This window comes from Grampus griseus (genome assembly GCF_964374135.1).
Source record: "Grampus griseus genome assembly, chromosome: 7".
NCBI lineage: Eukaryota > Metazoa > Chordata > Mammalia > Artiodactyla > Delphinidae > Grampus > Grampus griseus.
Window position 1 is genome coordinate 45052571 of NC_139001.1, and position 17343 is coordinate 45069913.

At 34.3% G+C, this 17343-nt stretch overlaps 1 protein-coding gene across 1 annotated transcript in view; it reads right to left on the minus strand.

Annotated features, from left to right (window-relative positions):
* Positions 1–9573, minus strand: part of COL3A1 (collagen type III alpha 1 chain) — a 38749-nt gene extending 29176 nt beyond the window's left edge. The window contains exon 1 of the mRNA XM_082658235.1: positions 9396–9573. Coding sequence (XP_082514361.1) covers positions 9396–9474 — 79 coding nt within the window. The 5' untranslated portion in view covers positions 9475–9573. The remainder of the gene's footprint in view (positions 1–9395) is intronic.
* Between the last annotated feature and the right edge of the window lie 7770 nt (positions 9574–17343).

Sequence of the window (17343 nt, forward strand, 5' to 3'; positions counted from 1 at the left end):
TTGGCAACATAAAACTCTTCCAGATTCCTGGGAAAATCTTAACAAGTCTTATTGTATGTATTGAATATCACTGCTAGCTCTGTTGGGCATTAGTAGGTCAACATAATATGATATAATATAATATACTGTATACCTCATATGGATGTAAAGAGGTTTCCAAATCACTAAAAAAAAAAAAGTTTTTAAAACAAAAATTGGCAAGGAATAATAAGGAAAAATATGAATCATGATCATGTGTATGTGTGGCTTAAAATGGTCAAAAATTTGCTTCAACGAAAATTTTAGACTTGTTTCCTAATTTTATGTACGATACTGAAATTTCAGCAGCTATTAACAATGAATCAGCTTAGGGGTTGCCAAAATAAAACCAGGTCTCAATTCTTAAAGCATTAGCTGTGGACTGTGCTTGAATACAACTTTAGCTCTTGAGGATTACTTTGATAGCTTGCCAGTAACTGAGAAAATAAATTACAAGTTTCTAAACATCTGCAAAAATTTTTGCCAACAACAAATCACGTACTTGTTCAGTATTTATATTTTTGTGAAACAGTGAAATTGTATTTTCTCAGAGCCTGAACTTTTGTCTGTTGAAAGAGGCTTGCTTGGGAGAAGGCAAGTCATTTAAGAACAATTTTTGGTGCCTTGTGGCCAAGAGGCCTTTGAGAGAGTCCTGAGATTTTTTCCACCTGGATACTACATAAAGCCATGAAGATCACCTCTTCAAGTTCCTGTTTTTATATCCTCTCCATACCTGAAGTAATGCTAAATATTTTGAGTATAGAGGTTTGGCTGATTCAGTAAAAAATTTTCACAGAAAAAGGAGAATTTTAGAATCTAGGGACTCTACAGCATACCTCCTCTCCTCATTTCCATCTATGTGTGCACATACAACTTTAATCATCTTGTGCCACACCCCTGATGGATTCAAGAAGTTTAAAAGTCTTTTCTTGTTACAATTACCCAATGTGTTTACAGCTAATAAAAGAAAGTATGATTGTTTCACTGCAATTTTAAATAGGCAAGAAAGAATCTGCTTATTTTAAAAAGTTATTATAGTTCCTCCTCCATGTTTGAAACAGATGAGAACATTGGAAAGAAATATTGTCTAAGCTTTTAAAGGAGCATTCCTTTATACTTTGTGAGCATAAAAGCTGAATGCCAAAATGCTTACCTCATGTGAATGAAGTAGGCCTATTTAAATGGTGTTTTGAAAGATATGCTTAAGAGAAGTGCAATCTTTTTCATATTATTATGAACAGTAGTAATTTAAAGGATCTAGGCATTAAGTTTGTTCTCTAAGCAGAAATGACATATTTAGGAACTAAGTTCACTGGTTTTCAGAAAAGGCATGAAAATTTTGATGAGATGGAAGGTTGTTTAATAAAATTGTATGACATACACTCGTCAAACTTTACACTGGCTCCCTTTTCTTAAGGTGAATTATTTTTTAAAAAATTCTCTAAATTAACATTATATGAAGTGTCCCAACAGATTAGTTTTAGCTCAAGATTTTTTCTCATTAATAATGTGGATATCAGGCTTCTCAGCTTCCTTGAAGATATCACTAGTATAAAGAATATTGACCATAGGCCAATATATGTTTGAAATTTGCTGAGAGTAGATTTTAAGTGTTTTCACCACACACACACACACACACACACACACACACACACACACGTAACTATGTGGATGTATTAATTAATTTGATTGTGGTAATCATTTCACAATGTGTATATATATCAACTCATCATGTTGTACACCTTAAATATATACAATTTCATTTGTCATTTATATTTCAATAAAGCTGAGAAAAAAAAGAAAAAGATACGACCAGTTTATACGAATACTTTTTTTAGCTCTTTGTCTTTGGGTCAAGAATATCTTTCTATATTTAACATAGGACCTGTTTTATAAAAATTAGCTGTTGGATACTGATGGCATATTAAAGACAAATGAAGATAACAGTTAAAACTAGGGTCAAGCATGTTGTATTTTAAATATCTTGTCTTCGTATGTTCTTATTCTGCTTTAAAATTAACATAAAACATTTTCCCTTGTGTATTCATCCTCCTGTATTTGTGTCTCATTGAAGGTACTATCACAACCTAGAGATACGGTATCTTACATTCGCTCTGCAAACTTTTAAACAAATAGCATAATATTGACATTAAAGTTGTAAATGCCTTTTTTAGAATTGGGGTTAAACTCAGTGTTACATAAATGAAAATTATTTAGCCTTTTCTTTCCAAATTTTATTAGAAGCCATGTGTGTTATGCTTTTTAAAACATAGAGGTCTCAATATAAAGGTTGAGTTAATTTGGTGTACTTCTCTTTTTTTTTAAGGTGATGTTGTTCTAAATAAAAGAAGAAAGGTGGAATACTTGAAAAGTAAGAATTAATGCACTTTTGTTTATTACCGTAACTTATCTCACATTCATTTGAAAGAAATCTGGCTCTCCTGAAAAGTCAGTTCCTGTAGAAACTTGTAGCTGAAAGTCAGACTTTTCTCTGCAGTTCTACCTCAGTCACCCTTGTTGAAAGAATGGAGAATTTTATGTAGTTGCCTCTAACTTTGTGTTTTGTGCATGACAAAATATGGTTGGCAATATGTTCTCTCAGAAGCTAAACCTATTACACAGATGTCTCACGGTCCTCAGTTTTAGGACTATAGCCTAGTTATAGATGAGAAAATCATGGCAGAGTCAAGGAAAAAAATGTTTTGTTTTCAAGAGGAATAAAATGCTCTAGTTAGCCACTTGCAGCATTTAGAAATAAAATAGAAAATGGAATTCAGAAACAGTAGTCATCTCATATTATTCCCTTATTTTCTTAGATATCTAAATTCAGAGCAGCTTTGATGAAAAAAATAAGATACGTACTTTTGTAAATATGTTAAAGAAAAAGTAAATAATCTCATTTTTACTGCTGGACAAGTAATAGATCTCCCAATTACTTCCTTTATTGTTATTGCTTAAACTAAGTCTCCCTGTTCCAATGTGTAATTAATTTTAAACCCCACCTCTCATGTCACTTAGTGTTTCTGTTCCTTAGTACAAAGAACTGTCCTGAAATAAATTTCTCTGTGGTCACTCAAACAATGCATTAGACTAAATCATCATCTAAGTTATAAAACAAAATGAAGCTAGTGTATGACATAATCCACTCTTTGACTCTTTTATTTCCTAGCTCTCTGCTTTGGAACTTTAGAGAAAAATAAAACCAAGTAACATAAGTTAATATTTTCAGATGTTCTTAAAAACTTTCCTTTTTGTTGTTTTGGTTTCCATTCTTCAAATGTTAATTTATGCTAATTTGATGGAATTTTACTGTAGTGACTAAAAAATAATGCAAGTTATGTTTGTCTTAATTACATTTTTGGAGTAAAAATAATATGCCTTAAAGCATCCAATCAAATTGTTAATTTAGCTTGAGTGATAAGTTTAATTTTTTTTCTCTTCTCTTCTTATTGAATCCTCTTCAGAGAGTAGGTTTTCTTTAATCTGAAAATCTAAAAATAACAGATGTGATATGCAAATTATCGTAACATTATTTTCCTGTTTACTGTAGAAAGTTGAACATTTTGTAAGTGTGAGCAAAAGGAGTTCATATAGCTTCCAACTGAAATATGTTTGGCTTTTAAATGATACTTATGTTTGAAGAACACACATTTTAATAAATATGTTTTGGCTGCTTATTATTAATCAGAGTATGTTAAAGTATGTTAGATGAATTAACAAAAAGGATTGAAGGAAATATCTGTAGACCTAAGTAGATAGATAATTTCAATTTTAAAATGTTTTGCATGGACAAGGTAGATTCTTCTTATTCTTGTCCCCTACAAAAAAACCCACAAAAACCCAAAACCAAGAAATTTTATGAATCATCATTTCTAGATGTTTCCTTGTTTTATTCTTTATAGTTATATGATTTTTATGTCTCCAATTAGAAATTTCCTTTAAGGTGGTTAATATTTTGCCCTGTGAAAAATAAAAAATATTAGAGAATTAGAATTAAAAGTATCATATACCTAACAATCAGCAATTACATTATAATATAATCTGATTAGTGATCAATTATAGGATTACTGAGGAAAATATATTCTACTTGTATAATTACGGTTGGCAAACATCTTTAAGTTTTATGTCTAATAACCAAAATGTTATTCTTACCTTCCTTATCACTAAATCATTAAGTACTTTAATTTCTTCCTTACAGTAATTTTATTTTCCAGTGTTAGTAAAACTAATACTAGGCAGAGTTTGTATCTGTATCTCTTATGTTGCAAGCCCTGTTCTGAGCGCTTCATGTATCTATTTTACTTAATCTTTCCACAGGCCCTTTGAGGTGGGTGTTGTCATAATCCTCATTTTACAGGTGGGAAATCTGAGATACAGAGACATGAAGTGATTTTCCCAAGGTTTTATATGGTAAGAGGTAAAGCTAATATTTGAACCTAGGAAAGCTGTCTCTAAATTCCATACTCTTAACTACTACATTCGATTCCCTTTCTGCAGTTTCAAGGGCAGGGTGGGATTAAAGAAGTTAACTTCAAAGCTCTGTCCCATTATGGTTTCTAAAGACTGCATGCTTAAAATCAGAATCTAAAAAGATGGGTTTATTTCTTGTTTTTTTTAAGGAATAACATTTTTCTGCAGAATATCTTTTCAATCTGGCCTCAAAACAAGAAGATACTATCTGGAGTTGAATTCTGTTGTTTATTTTCTCCTGACCTTATGAAAAAGACTTTAATCTCCAAGACCACCCTAATGACATCCAGACCACCAACAGGATTAACTGGGACTGGGAACTCAGCATACATTTTACTAGATACAGAGAAGCAGGATCCTCTCAGCGGCAACAACAATAAACAGATAAGGCTTATGTATCCAGTGCAAAACAACATATTTAGGATGTCTAGGATTGATTTTCAGAAAATATAGTTACTAAATGATTCATATTAATGAACTTCTAACTACATTAAAAGCTTCCCTTCTGAACCTGGACATTTATGAACATACCAGGCAGCTCCAGAGTGTTTCTCTGATTTTAATTAACTTGAGAAACACAGTCCCTGTTTGCTATCCTCCACACCAAATACTACAGAAAACAAAGTTTTGGAAAAATAAATGCCATTTTACTGAAGCAGTAATTTCTTAATGTGACTTTTCAAAGCAAATTTAATTTTTAATAGGTTCTGAATCCTTTATGTTCAATGTTTACATCTTTGGGACACTTTAATTTTTGCCCTCTTCTTTGAACTTTTCATTTTGTTCACTAAGATTACATTTTAAACGGCAGTTCTTGACCTCAGTCATGGAAAATACAACGGTTTTATTAGTTAATCTGAAAGGAATCCATTTCTGCTGTGTTTTCATTAGGCACAGACAGAAATTCTAGTGTTTAATGTAACTCCCCAAACTGCAGTTAACAAATGGTTTGTGTAAGAATTGCTATCTTATTTTTTCCGTTGTCATCTTGACATGAAACAGGCCAAGTTTCCCTTTTGAAAACTCTAGATGTTTTTACATCATACCACCCCTCTCTTTTCTATTTTATTTTATTTTTTCTTTTGAATGTAGAAAACAACAGCACTACACTTTTTTCCAAGAAAAATTGTTTTACGAGAAACAGCTCACTGAGACGTTTCCAGAAAGTTATTGTAGACCTGGAAACTTTACAAATGTTCTTCATGTCCAGCAAAGGCAATAACATCTTTCATCTTTAAAACTTTAACTCTTAAGCAATCCACTTTAATCACTTCAAGGTGGTGAGATCATCTGATGTTACAGAATGAAAGAACTGAGCTACATAATCTTTGGAACGCTGCACCAGTCATCCACAATGGAAACCATGGGGTTTCAGTAGATGGCACTCTTCTCCCTGAGTGACTACTCAAGTTCTGGTATGCAACTCTGTAGGTGTGGAACAGAGACTTTTGTGAGGGCTTTTAGTCTCAACTCTACTCCTAGAAAACTCATATCCAGTGGTTCTTGATTTTTTATAATGAGCCTGTAGATAAGACATCAACCCAAGAATCTGAGTTAGTTAGAAGCACATAACCACAGTCTTCCTTTTCCAGAATTGTTCCAGTGGCTTTGTTCTTTTCTCTTACAATACAGAGATGTTTAATTTCAGAATTTAATCAGAATATCTATTTTCTTAGAGGCCTTTAGATCATCTGATGTTGAATACTCTAGAGGTGGGGAGGAAATGCAAGGTATCATTAATGAAAAACACAAAATTTTGTACCAATATTTTATTTTCTTGGAATTTATATTTTTACGGAGCTGAAGATAATTTCTGCTTAAATTTTAGATGAGCCTCCTATTTAAAAAGTAGATTTAGCAATTCAAGGTGTGCTTGATCAGTAACAAATCCCCTCTTAAAGCATAATGGAAATTAATGTAAAAGAAAATAGACTCTCATAACCTGTGATAAGGAACTGATTTCTCTGAGTCCATTTACAGTGGACTTTAATTCTAAAACAATTAAATGCCCACAGTTCATTATCACAGTGTAATTAGCCGAGTAACTAAATATAAGCTCAAACATTAGAACACTTTTAATTAAAATAAAGTTTATCTCCCTGCCCTAATGAAGCAATATTACTTAGTAATAACTTTTTATCCTTTTATCTATTTAATAAGCAGTAACTAAAATATGTCAAATAGTCTAAAAAATCAGAAACTTGACAAATATTCACAAAATAGTTATATATTATATGTGGAATAGTTATATATGGAATTTTGAAAATGGTCATAACATTCAAGCCCATTTCCTAAAAGTCTTTGAATATTGCTACCATGTGTTTGTGTTTGAGTATGTGTGTTTGACAATATTTTATCAGTAATATACCTATTTTCTTAGGAAAGTAGTGTTTAATATTTAAAATTCACACACGTGATATTTTAAAAATCTCATTATAAAGTACGGAATCCAGCTGTGTAACATTTATGTTGGCATTGGTTATGCAAATGGTAACTGTCTGTCAGGTGGCAAGTCTTTGTGCTTAAAATCTGGCATGTTTATAAACTACAGGAAATATAAAATAGAACATATTTCTCCATTGGTAGAAGAAAATACATGAATTAGATAGAACTTTCACAGATTTGTAAAAAGACCAAAATTCTTTGTGAGGACATGTTTTATGCTCTAGAATATTCGTGTGAGTAGACTAGAAGTTAGCGCTTATTGGAGCTGTTCTGCTTCTGGGATTCTCAGGGCATTTATAAGAAACCCATATCCCAGAACTATATATGACTATTCTCAATGTGCTGTATATTCAACCACCTCCTGTAACCTCCCCAAAACTAATCTACCAGCAATTTTTGGCCTTGTTTTGTAAAACCTCCAGGGAACATAAGATGTTACTATTTCAAAAAAAACTTAAACATCTTTTTTCATGAGAAACAAAAGCAGCAAACTGAACAAAATCCTTTACAACTTCTTTTGAGCATAAAAGCATACAAATGGATCAGCAAAATTTCATAGTTTTTTATTATGTTCTGCAGCTAAAGGGAAAAGGGAAAATAAAAAGAACTTATGTGATATAAAGATCCTGTAGGTATCAAACACTTTTTTCCCCTCTGAAGTGGGATTGAGAAGAAAAACAGTCATAATGATTATAAAAGATTGTAACCACGAGGCAACCACAAATATTTTGTCACTCTTTTGAACGAAACATTAAATGTTTGCAGTCTTTCCAACAAATGAGAACTTTGTGATTTTTTTCCCAGAAATTAGCAGAATTTAAGGAGTTTTAAAAAGGTAAAAGTCTTGATTGAGGTGGAGGTGTGGTAGAAGTCATTTGGTATTTTAGCCAAGGAAGGACTAGGGGTTGTGGCATCTTCTGGGAGAATAGAATGGGGAGGAGAAGAGGAGAGGAACAGAAAAAAGAGGATTGAGAATTCAAGGGAAAGAAAGGGGGAGGAGACAAGAGGAGGGAAGAAATAAAAGAGATGAAGCCACACGGTGGGCACTAGGGGATGAGGGCGGGGGTGATAGAGGAAGTGGGGAAGGAGGAGGAGACATGGTCTTGCCTAGGAAGGGGGTGGGGTGATGAGTGAAGGAATGACAAGGGGGAAGAGGTCTAAAGGAGTCAAAAGGGGTGGAGAGATAAGAAGGTGGAGAAAGGAAGGGAGGAGAGGAAAAAGGAGGAGAGGAAATTAAGGGAACAAGGAATATGGATGTTTCTTTTCGTTTGTGGCCATGGTCTGAATATAACTGAAGAAATATCATTGGGTGTTTCCCCCCTACTTCCATATACAACCTATAGGACACTAAAGATATCTGACATTAAAAATGAAAAACTGTTTTCAGACACTATGTTTGCAAAAACTATAGGTTTAAATGTAAGCATTTTTGTATTATGTGCACATAGAAATGAATGTGTAATGATTTCTTCTAGTATCTTCAAACTTAGCATTTAAAGACTTATTTCTATGAAAGGTTTAATTCCAATATGTCTGGTATTTTAATGACTCTGAGAAACATATGAATTAAAATAAATATTTTCACACAGTAAGATAATGAACCAAACATGGTTTTGAGGAAATTAGAACATGAGAACCATCATTTGCACTTATTAGAAAATAGAACAAATCAACTTTTTGAAGTCAGAGAGTACTAATATCTTTACCTTGTTGGCAGAAAAGTCAAACATTCCTGTTGAAAATATTTTCATAAATATTCTCTTTGTCAATGTAAATGCAGTTAAAATGTAGAACATGCAGAAAACACTAGGCCCTTAACAATAAATTATTAGAAGATACGTATTAATCAACCATGTAAGTGCTTGAAACTGAATACCAACAGGAACAATGAAACTTTTTTACAGTTTGAACCTTTAAAGAACGTTGCAGATATTACCTTGTTGCCATTTTACAGAAATATATTTCAGTGGTTCTAATAATGTGTAGTGTTTTCCTTTAGACTATCCTTAATGCATGCTATTTTTCAGATGCATTATCTTACTGGGTAAACAATGCTTAATGCTCTATGCTGACAAAGAATCCAGCATACAAAGGAGAGCATAAAGGTATAACAAGAGACCAATAACTTCCAGACTGCTTAGGGAAGCGTTCCACGATGTTAACAATCCAGGAGGGGAACTTTGTAAAGCCATTTAAAAAAGTTTCCAGTACCATTAACGTGAAAACAAGTTAGTACAAGAACATCTTTATCTTCAACAACCAGAGAACTTTTAAATACAAAACGGACAGTATTCTCTTTAAGCAAATGTAAAAAGCACCACCCTGGTCGGTTCTATGTTTCACAGCTGGGAGCTGACAGAGGAAATTAGCTTTTAGGAGACTGGTTTCCCCTTTATACTGATTTGTAAAGAGAAGTAAAGGCAAAAACCCCATAAAGTTTCTTGAAATCGGTACCTACTCACCTTCCTGTTGTGCCAGAATAACAGTGGGATGAAGCAGGGCGAAAAGTAACCAGATCCCCTTTTGCACAAAGCTCATCATGTCTAAATATCGGACATGAGACTCTTTGTGCAAAAAGGAGAAAAGCAAAGCAGCTCAGAGTAGCACCATCAGTTGTTCCCTGCCCTTCAGCACCGGGCCCGTCATAAAACTCAGCCACTGAGATTCCTGTGCTTTGGCCTTAAATAGGAAAAAGTTTGGCTTCCCTCGCTCTCCAGCCCCTTTCTGAAATATGAGAGCAGCACCCATCCCCTGAGCAGTAAAAGAAATGATTAATATGTCTTTTTCCCTTATGGAAGACACAACACACAACTTAGGAGAAATTGCACATCTGGAGCTTGTGTCTATATGTGTGTGTATAAGTTTGTTTCATATTTTAGTCATACGTGTCTTTGCACAACTTAAGAATGTATATCAAAAAGCTCTGCCTTGAGTTTTAATAAAAGACTTAGATGTGGGTATTTTTTTATCTCCCCTTATTAACAACTGCATCATTTTGAGAAATTTCTTGATGCCCTTTTCTTGGGCATGACTAATTTGCCAACCTGATCTTCCTAGAAGACTTTTATATTGGGATTTTGCCAGAATCCACCCTAACTCAATTTAAATAGGGAACTGTAAAAGATTAACTGGAAGAAAAGCCTCTGTTTGTCCACCCACTCTGGGTCCTGGAAATTCAGTTTCAGGCAAATGTCAAAAGACTAAGTATCTAAGATATGTTTGAATGGCACCTTAAAAGTTAGCTACTAATCTATAGCTGTTTCTATTTGTCACAAATTTCTTTAGCCAGCCAAAGAGTAATTCCTTGTGAGAGTGCAAATTTTGTACTGCTTGTAAAAGCTGAAACGGATTTTTCTAGAGAAAAATTTAGCCCTTCATGTCTTGACTTTGTAAGAAACAGAAAGAGAAAGAGCTTATCACATGAAATATCAAAAGAGTACCAAAAGTTCTCATTTTATCTAGATTGGTATAAATATTAGTATAAATATTTCTCAATTTAGACTTTTGTATGTATAATTTCCAGGCCACGTTAACATAGATTTTCAATGTATTTCTGGATATGGGGAGTAATTTCTGGGTCATATTTTAAAGAGGGGCAAATACGGTCTTTGATAAATTTTTGCAAGAAAAATGTGCTTGTCCACAGTACCAAGTTATTTCTATTAATCACTATATTTCTTTATACCCTAATCATCAGTCCATAGTTCCTTCATTCATCTCTCTATTCTACATGAGCTATTCAATTCTAATCAAGGTCACATGCATTTATTTTATTTTTTCCATGTCAACTTAGCCATGCCCATCTCCATGCATGTATGCGCACGTAAAATTCTCCCCATCTCACACCAATTCATGGAAGTCACTTCTCTAATACCCAGTTCAAGACTTTCCTCCGTTACAACTGTTTTCATCTTCTTCTTTCTCTTTCTCCCAATTCATGTTACATAATTTTTTACTCAATTTACATGTTATTTGTATAATTGTAGGTGTACATCTATTCTATAAGAGAGGACAGTTGTACACTTGCCTCCCTACAGGCCCAGCTACTAAAAGCACAAAGATGTCCAAGTGTAGATGACATCATCTGGTGACAGGAAAAGAAAACTAGTTGGACCAATCTCTTGTACATCTTCTGATTTTAGACCAGAGATACACTATTTGAGGGAAAAAAAGTAACAATTGAACAGTCATGAAAATAAGCTTTGCTATTGGATCATAGTGGAGTTGTTGGGGGAAAAGACTGTTATATACATTTTTCTGTCTTTCAATCATCTTCACTTTATATTAAAAAAAAATCCCCTTGTGTTCAAACCAATTCAGAAACATGATTCATTTTTCTCCTGGTGTCTCTGACACTTGCATAAAATAATTTATATATCTGGATTCATTATCTTATCTTATGTAAATGATCAATAAAAGTTGAAATTTATTAAATTTCTTCATTAGAATTGGTTTCCAATGTGGAAAATTAGATACATTAGTTTTAAATAATGCTTTTTATGCTTTATCTCAGGCATTACATATACAATTTCTATTGTATTTTTGGTTTGTCCTAAAATTCTTAATTTGGTTATCTATTCAAATAAAAGTTTTATACTCATGAGAAAAATTCATGATTGATGTACTCATTTTTAAAAAGTTAGCTGATACTTTGCATAAAAAAATAATTGTTGTGTTTTAAGGTATCCATGAGAGATCCAGAGATAAATATCATACTCCAGATTTTCTGATTTGGCATTCTTCACTACCACAAGCATATCTGGAGGTCCTGCACCAGGATCCTTTGTATTCTATGTCCCAGATCTTATTTTCCTCTTCATGTCAAAATGTTTTCTAATAAGGTGTCTAGATGGATGTGGATCTCAGCTGGTATCACAACTGGACAAAATACAGACAGTGTTGAATTCTATTATGCAGTCCAAGGGCTGATGTCCTTGTAGTAATCTAGACACACATTGATTTCTATACATCCCTGACTTCCCTGATATTAACCAGTTCACAGAGACATGTCATTTTGCTGTCTGGATCACATTTAGAGTTTTAACACAAATCTAAACACCTGCACCAACTAAAGCACTGATTAATCTGGTTCTCCTTTAACGAAGAGGGTAACTGAAAAGATGAGGGAAAGCAAGGGTGTGGCAGATTATCAAACAAAAATTCAAATCTTTTCCAGTTCAGTGGAAAATGGAGCTTGGGAGAGATGCATAAACACAGCTGTGATGAATTCAGTAAGCCAGTGAATGTCAGCAGTGTTTTCTACAATAGCGATAAGAAAATCAATTATCTCCATCACGAAAAACACATGGAAGAGAAGTCTCTCCCTCTCTTTCTCTCTCTCTCTCTCTGTCTCTCTCTCTCTCTCATACTGCTTCATATATAACTTTCTTCTTTAAGCAAAGGAGGTGCATTTTTTAATGGACATTTTCTATATGCTTTCAAATCGCTGTAAAACCATTTAAAATGTATCTGTGGTAGGATTCACTTAAAAATATACTGAATCCATAGCAGAATTGCAGCCTAAAATAGGATAATTTACAATTGTAAAATACAATGCAAGTTTTCTTTGCTATTCCTAGAGAGGTGGGTCAGTTCACTTTATGTGGTGAAAACATGTTTGGAGAGATGTGTTCCCTTTAAAATAATGTAAACAAATACCAATATGTGTGTAGTAGAGCCAAAATGTGGTTGCAAATGTCATGTTGTATTGAATGACTGGGGCACTTCTAACCACAGGTATATCTAAGATTGAGGCAATGAGATTGGTAGTGGGACATGACAGGCAAATTTCTGAATGATTACTATGATCAGTTCTTCAAGACCCTGTAATTTCCTCTTATTCCCTAAAGTAGAGTTAATTGTCCCCTTATTTTTGTTCCTATAGAACTATACTGATAACCACTTCTCTTTAACCTAGAAATTTTACTTTTGGACAGGACTCACATTTCCTTGATGTTTAGTAAAATGAAGTGTGCTACACGTACTCATTTTGGAAACACTAAGTATCTCTATTCTTATCTATTTTTTGTATCGTTTGCTGTTAAGCCTGAGGTTCTGCATTTCTCTCCTGGTATTTTTCAGCTGAAAACTACCCCAAGATTGAACAGAAAGTTCAATGAGGTTACATGACCTCAAAATTACTCATTGGAATTAAATAGCATGCTTTCCAACTTTTTTTCACCATGTTTTCCACTTGAGTTAGTCACTGATGTGGTAACAATATTTTTATGCAATTTAGGAATTGGGTGAATACATTTTTTTTTTCTAATGAGGGATTGTAAAAAGATGGAGAAAGAATACAGTTGTAGAGTTAATGACCAATTTAAAAAGAAATATTCTGATTTCAGCTCATCACTAGTCTTTAAAAAGAAATATTCTGATTTTGGATCATCATTTAATTTCCAATGTTGCTGTAATTTTAGAAGTTTTGAGTAAATCCTCATTAATTTATACTGAATGATGGAGTTCAATCTTAGGGCATGCAAGAGAATTCACATCTGTGTTTGTGTGTCTATATGTGTGTCTGTGTATATGCTTATATATATGCAAATATATTTTTAATATATTCACATATACTTTTAAAGATTGACTAAAATTTGAGCAAGTAAAATTTCCTGGAAACTGCTTTAAAAAAATAATTAATTAATTTTTTTATTTTTGGCTGCATTGGATCTTTGTTGCTGTGCGCGGGCTTTCTCTAGTTGCGGTGAGCAGGGGCTCCTGGTTGCAGTGGCTTCTCTTGCTGCAGAGCACGGGCCCTAGGCACACAGGCTTCAGTAGTTGTGGCTCACGGTCTCTAGAGCGCAGGCTCCGTAGTGGTGGCGCACAGGCTTAGTTGCTCCGTGGCATGTGGCACCAGGGACAGAACCAGGGACCGGACCAGGGATGGAACCCGTGTCCCCCTCACTGGCAGGTGAATTCTTAACCACTACACCACCAGGGAAGTCCCCTGGAAACTGCTTTCATGTACATGTTTGAATTGTGAAAGTTTATGAAGTATTATGATTATGTCCTCCTGGAATGAAGTCTTTATATACTTATGTTTCAATGATATTTATTTGCCATCATAATTATTGTAATTATATTTGAAAATTCACAGAAAATTGGAATCTATCTCATTACCTAACATACTTACTCATTTCAGAACAGTGTGATTACTTTATAAATTTTGTCACAAAGGTGACACAGAGTCTGGGAGTAACATCTTGTAGGAGTTCAGAAGTTCCCTGTTGGGTCTTCAGTTAACTTAATCATTCTCAGGATTGAAGCTCCACTCTGCAAATCCCACCAGACTCTCTATCAAATATAATTTGTCATCTGAGTCATACTTAGGAATTTTCAGCAGTATCCAACACAGCTGCAATAGCTTTTCAAATGAAGCCAATTCTGTCTGAAGATAAAAAGAAAGCCCAAATTACAATCTTCTGATAGAAGCATGAGATAGGCCAAAGCCAAATTTATTGGATTTACATGCTTCAAATGGAGAGTGATTTTAATTCCTCTCAATATTTTTATATTCAGATATTCCATGGGGGGCCATATGTAGGGTCTCTTAATCCAAATAATTCTTTAGGACAAAGAAATTTAGAGCCACCTGCTTCTCTCTCACCAAGTAAATGGAGGTAAATGTGACCTTTCCAGGTGTAACTTATTATGACTGTTACTCTATACAACTAACCCCTCTTCAGGTCAGCATTACTGCTCATGTAACAAATATTCTGCTTGATTGTCTGAAGACTGCATTTTTGTCTATACATTAAATCATGTTTAAAGAAGCTTTATATTTAGGCATGTTATTGGTATATGGAATAATTCCAATATTAGATCCTTGGTGGAAGGAAGCTATGGTAAATAGGCTGCTTTTGTTCCAAAGGATGTGTTGCCCTCGGGAGTCTTAGCTTTCATGTGACAATGTCCATTTTTATAACTTTACTTTATATTTATGTTTATTTATGTATTTATTTTATTCCTGCCTATAGGATATTCTTATTTTTTATTCCCATCCCCTTTTAAAAATCACGCACATTGAGAGTCTGCCTGCCGATGCAGGGGACACGGGTTCGTGCTCCGGTCCGGGAAGATCCCACATGCCGCGGAGCGGCTAGGCCCGTGAGCCATGGCCGCTGAGCCTGCGCGTCCGGAGCCTGTGCTCCGCAACGGGAGAGGCCACAACAGTGAGAGGCCAGCATACCGCAAAAAAACAAACAAACAAACAAAAAAAAACCACTCTTGTAAAAATCATGCACAGCAGCAAACAGTCCTGTGTAGATCATAGGTAATAGGTCATAAATATAAAAAAAGAATGACTGGATTGGAATGAAGTAGTTGAAATATTAGGCATTCTCTTTCTGCCATCTTGGTACATGTGGACGCCCTCTGGGAATAGAATTTCTAAAATGCAGATATGTCTGGAAGGTTGTGGTCCAAGGCCATTTTTGCTGGCTTAAGTGGGATCTCCAGAACAAGAGGGAGTACCACCCAGCTTTTCTTAAAACTGAAGACGCTAATACCTGAAATAAAACTGAATCCTATTTTGGCAAGAAATGTTCTTTTGTATACAAAGCAAAGAACACAGTGACTCCTGGTGGCAGACCAGACAAAACCAAAAAAAAATGTGGGGAAAAGTCAGTCCACTTGTGCTCATGGAAACAGTGGCATGGTTTGTGCCAAATTCTGAAGCAATCTTCCTGCGAAGGCCACTGGACACAGAATCCACGTGATGCTGTGCCCCTTGAGATTTTAGACTTACTGAAAAGTAAATAAATAAAAGTGTGTGGGGAAAGTTAAGTGTTTAATAATATAAGAATCTCTTAAAATTTACAGGACCCATACCAAGAATCTGCCTCTACCCTTCATCATTTCACAGATCTTAGGTACCTTTCATGAAGTGATTAGGTCAAAACATCTGACTAATGAGAATCAAATGGCTCTCTTTCTCCAATACCTAACATATTTATTTGTATCCATGCCTTTCCTTATGCTGCCTTCCTGTCTGAAACGAGCCTTCCTCAACTCCATATGGTCGAGTCCTACTCAATTTTTAACACCCAACCCAAACATCACCTAATTTAGGAAATCTCTCTGATTCTCCGTGTTGAGATAATTCTCCTCCTCCTCTAATCTTCCTTAGCTTTCCCATGGCTCTTAGTTTCTTTTAATTTATGGTGTTTTATCTCTCTTGCTAGACTGAAAGCTACTGAAAGCAAGATTCAGGTTTAATCATCATTTTATACCCAATAGTAACTACTACAGTGCCTTACATAGAGTATGCAATTAATAAGTGTCAAGTGTCATGATTTACAATAGAAAACACTTAATCCAACAGAATGCATGTGAAGTAATCTATTTCCTTGGTATCCTTTAGAACTCATGTAATTTTTAATAAATTAATTATTCCCAGTATTTCCATCACTCTGAATAAAGGAAGGTCATACTTTCCAGCGTAGGAAGTCTTTGGATTTATAATTGGTTTTTAAGACTTCCAGATGTTATGAATTTATTTCTAAAATTGAAAAAAAAAGGTAAACAATAGAACTAGTTAGCAAACAAATTGAAAACAGTCAAACTCTGTGTTTACCACAAGTATCACAAGTAAGAGACCACTAAAAAAAAAAAAAAATTTTTTTTTAAATGGAAAGAAACACAGGTAATTTGCCAAGGATGATAAGAAAGAATGACAAGAAAGTCAAAAGTTAATTTCAAAATCAATTTAAATAATTGAGCTAGAAATGCATCATGATTTTCATCTGTTTTATTTTGGGGATAAAAATTTTTAAATGACATATAAGTGAGTATCATAAGAAGAAAATACTTCAACGAGGAGTTCTTACACTTTTGAACTGTTTCACTTCCCTTGACTCAATTTCCTTGCAGTAAAAATTCTAAAAAGGAAAAAAAATGTAAAATAATCAAGTCATCAAAATATTGACATTTTCCTCCTCTTCCACAAATACAGGCACCCCACACATAATGTAAGACAAATGTTGAATGCCTTTTTTCGTATTGCTTGCTTTATTGGTTTAAATTTCCCGGAGAAGTATAGAAATGCCAGTTGGGTTAGTTGAGTATGCCAAGGAATATATAGAAGCAGGTAATAGTATTCTTGAGAGGACCCCTGTGTGTAGGAGTTGGAATCCAGTTTTCGGTTGTTTGGGTCAAGGTCAGCTCCAAAGTGAGCAGCCTCATTGACCTAGATTCAGCATCTGGGTTGTATCACTCTTGATTGTTGCTTGGTGTGAGCTGAAATGGTCACTCCTAAAATATCAGTTAGGGTATGACTAGCAGTGAGAGGCCAACAGCTAAAGGTTATAGTTGGAGGCACTATGTGATCAAACTGCATAGGATTGTATGAAAATTCCTTGGCCCTCTCCATCTCCCAGTTTGAAGTGGTGTACTTCAAATAAAAGTACG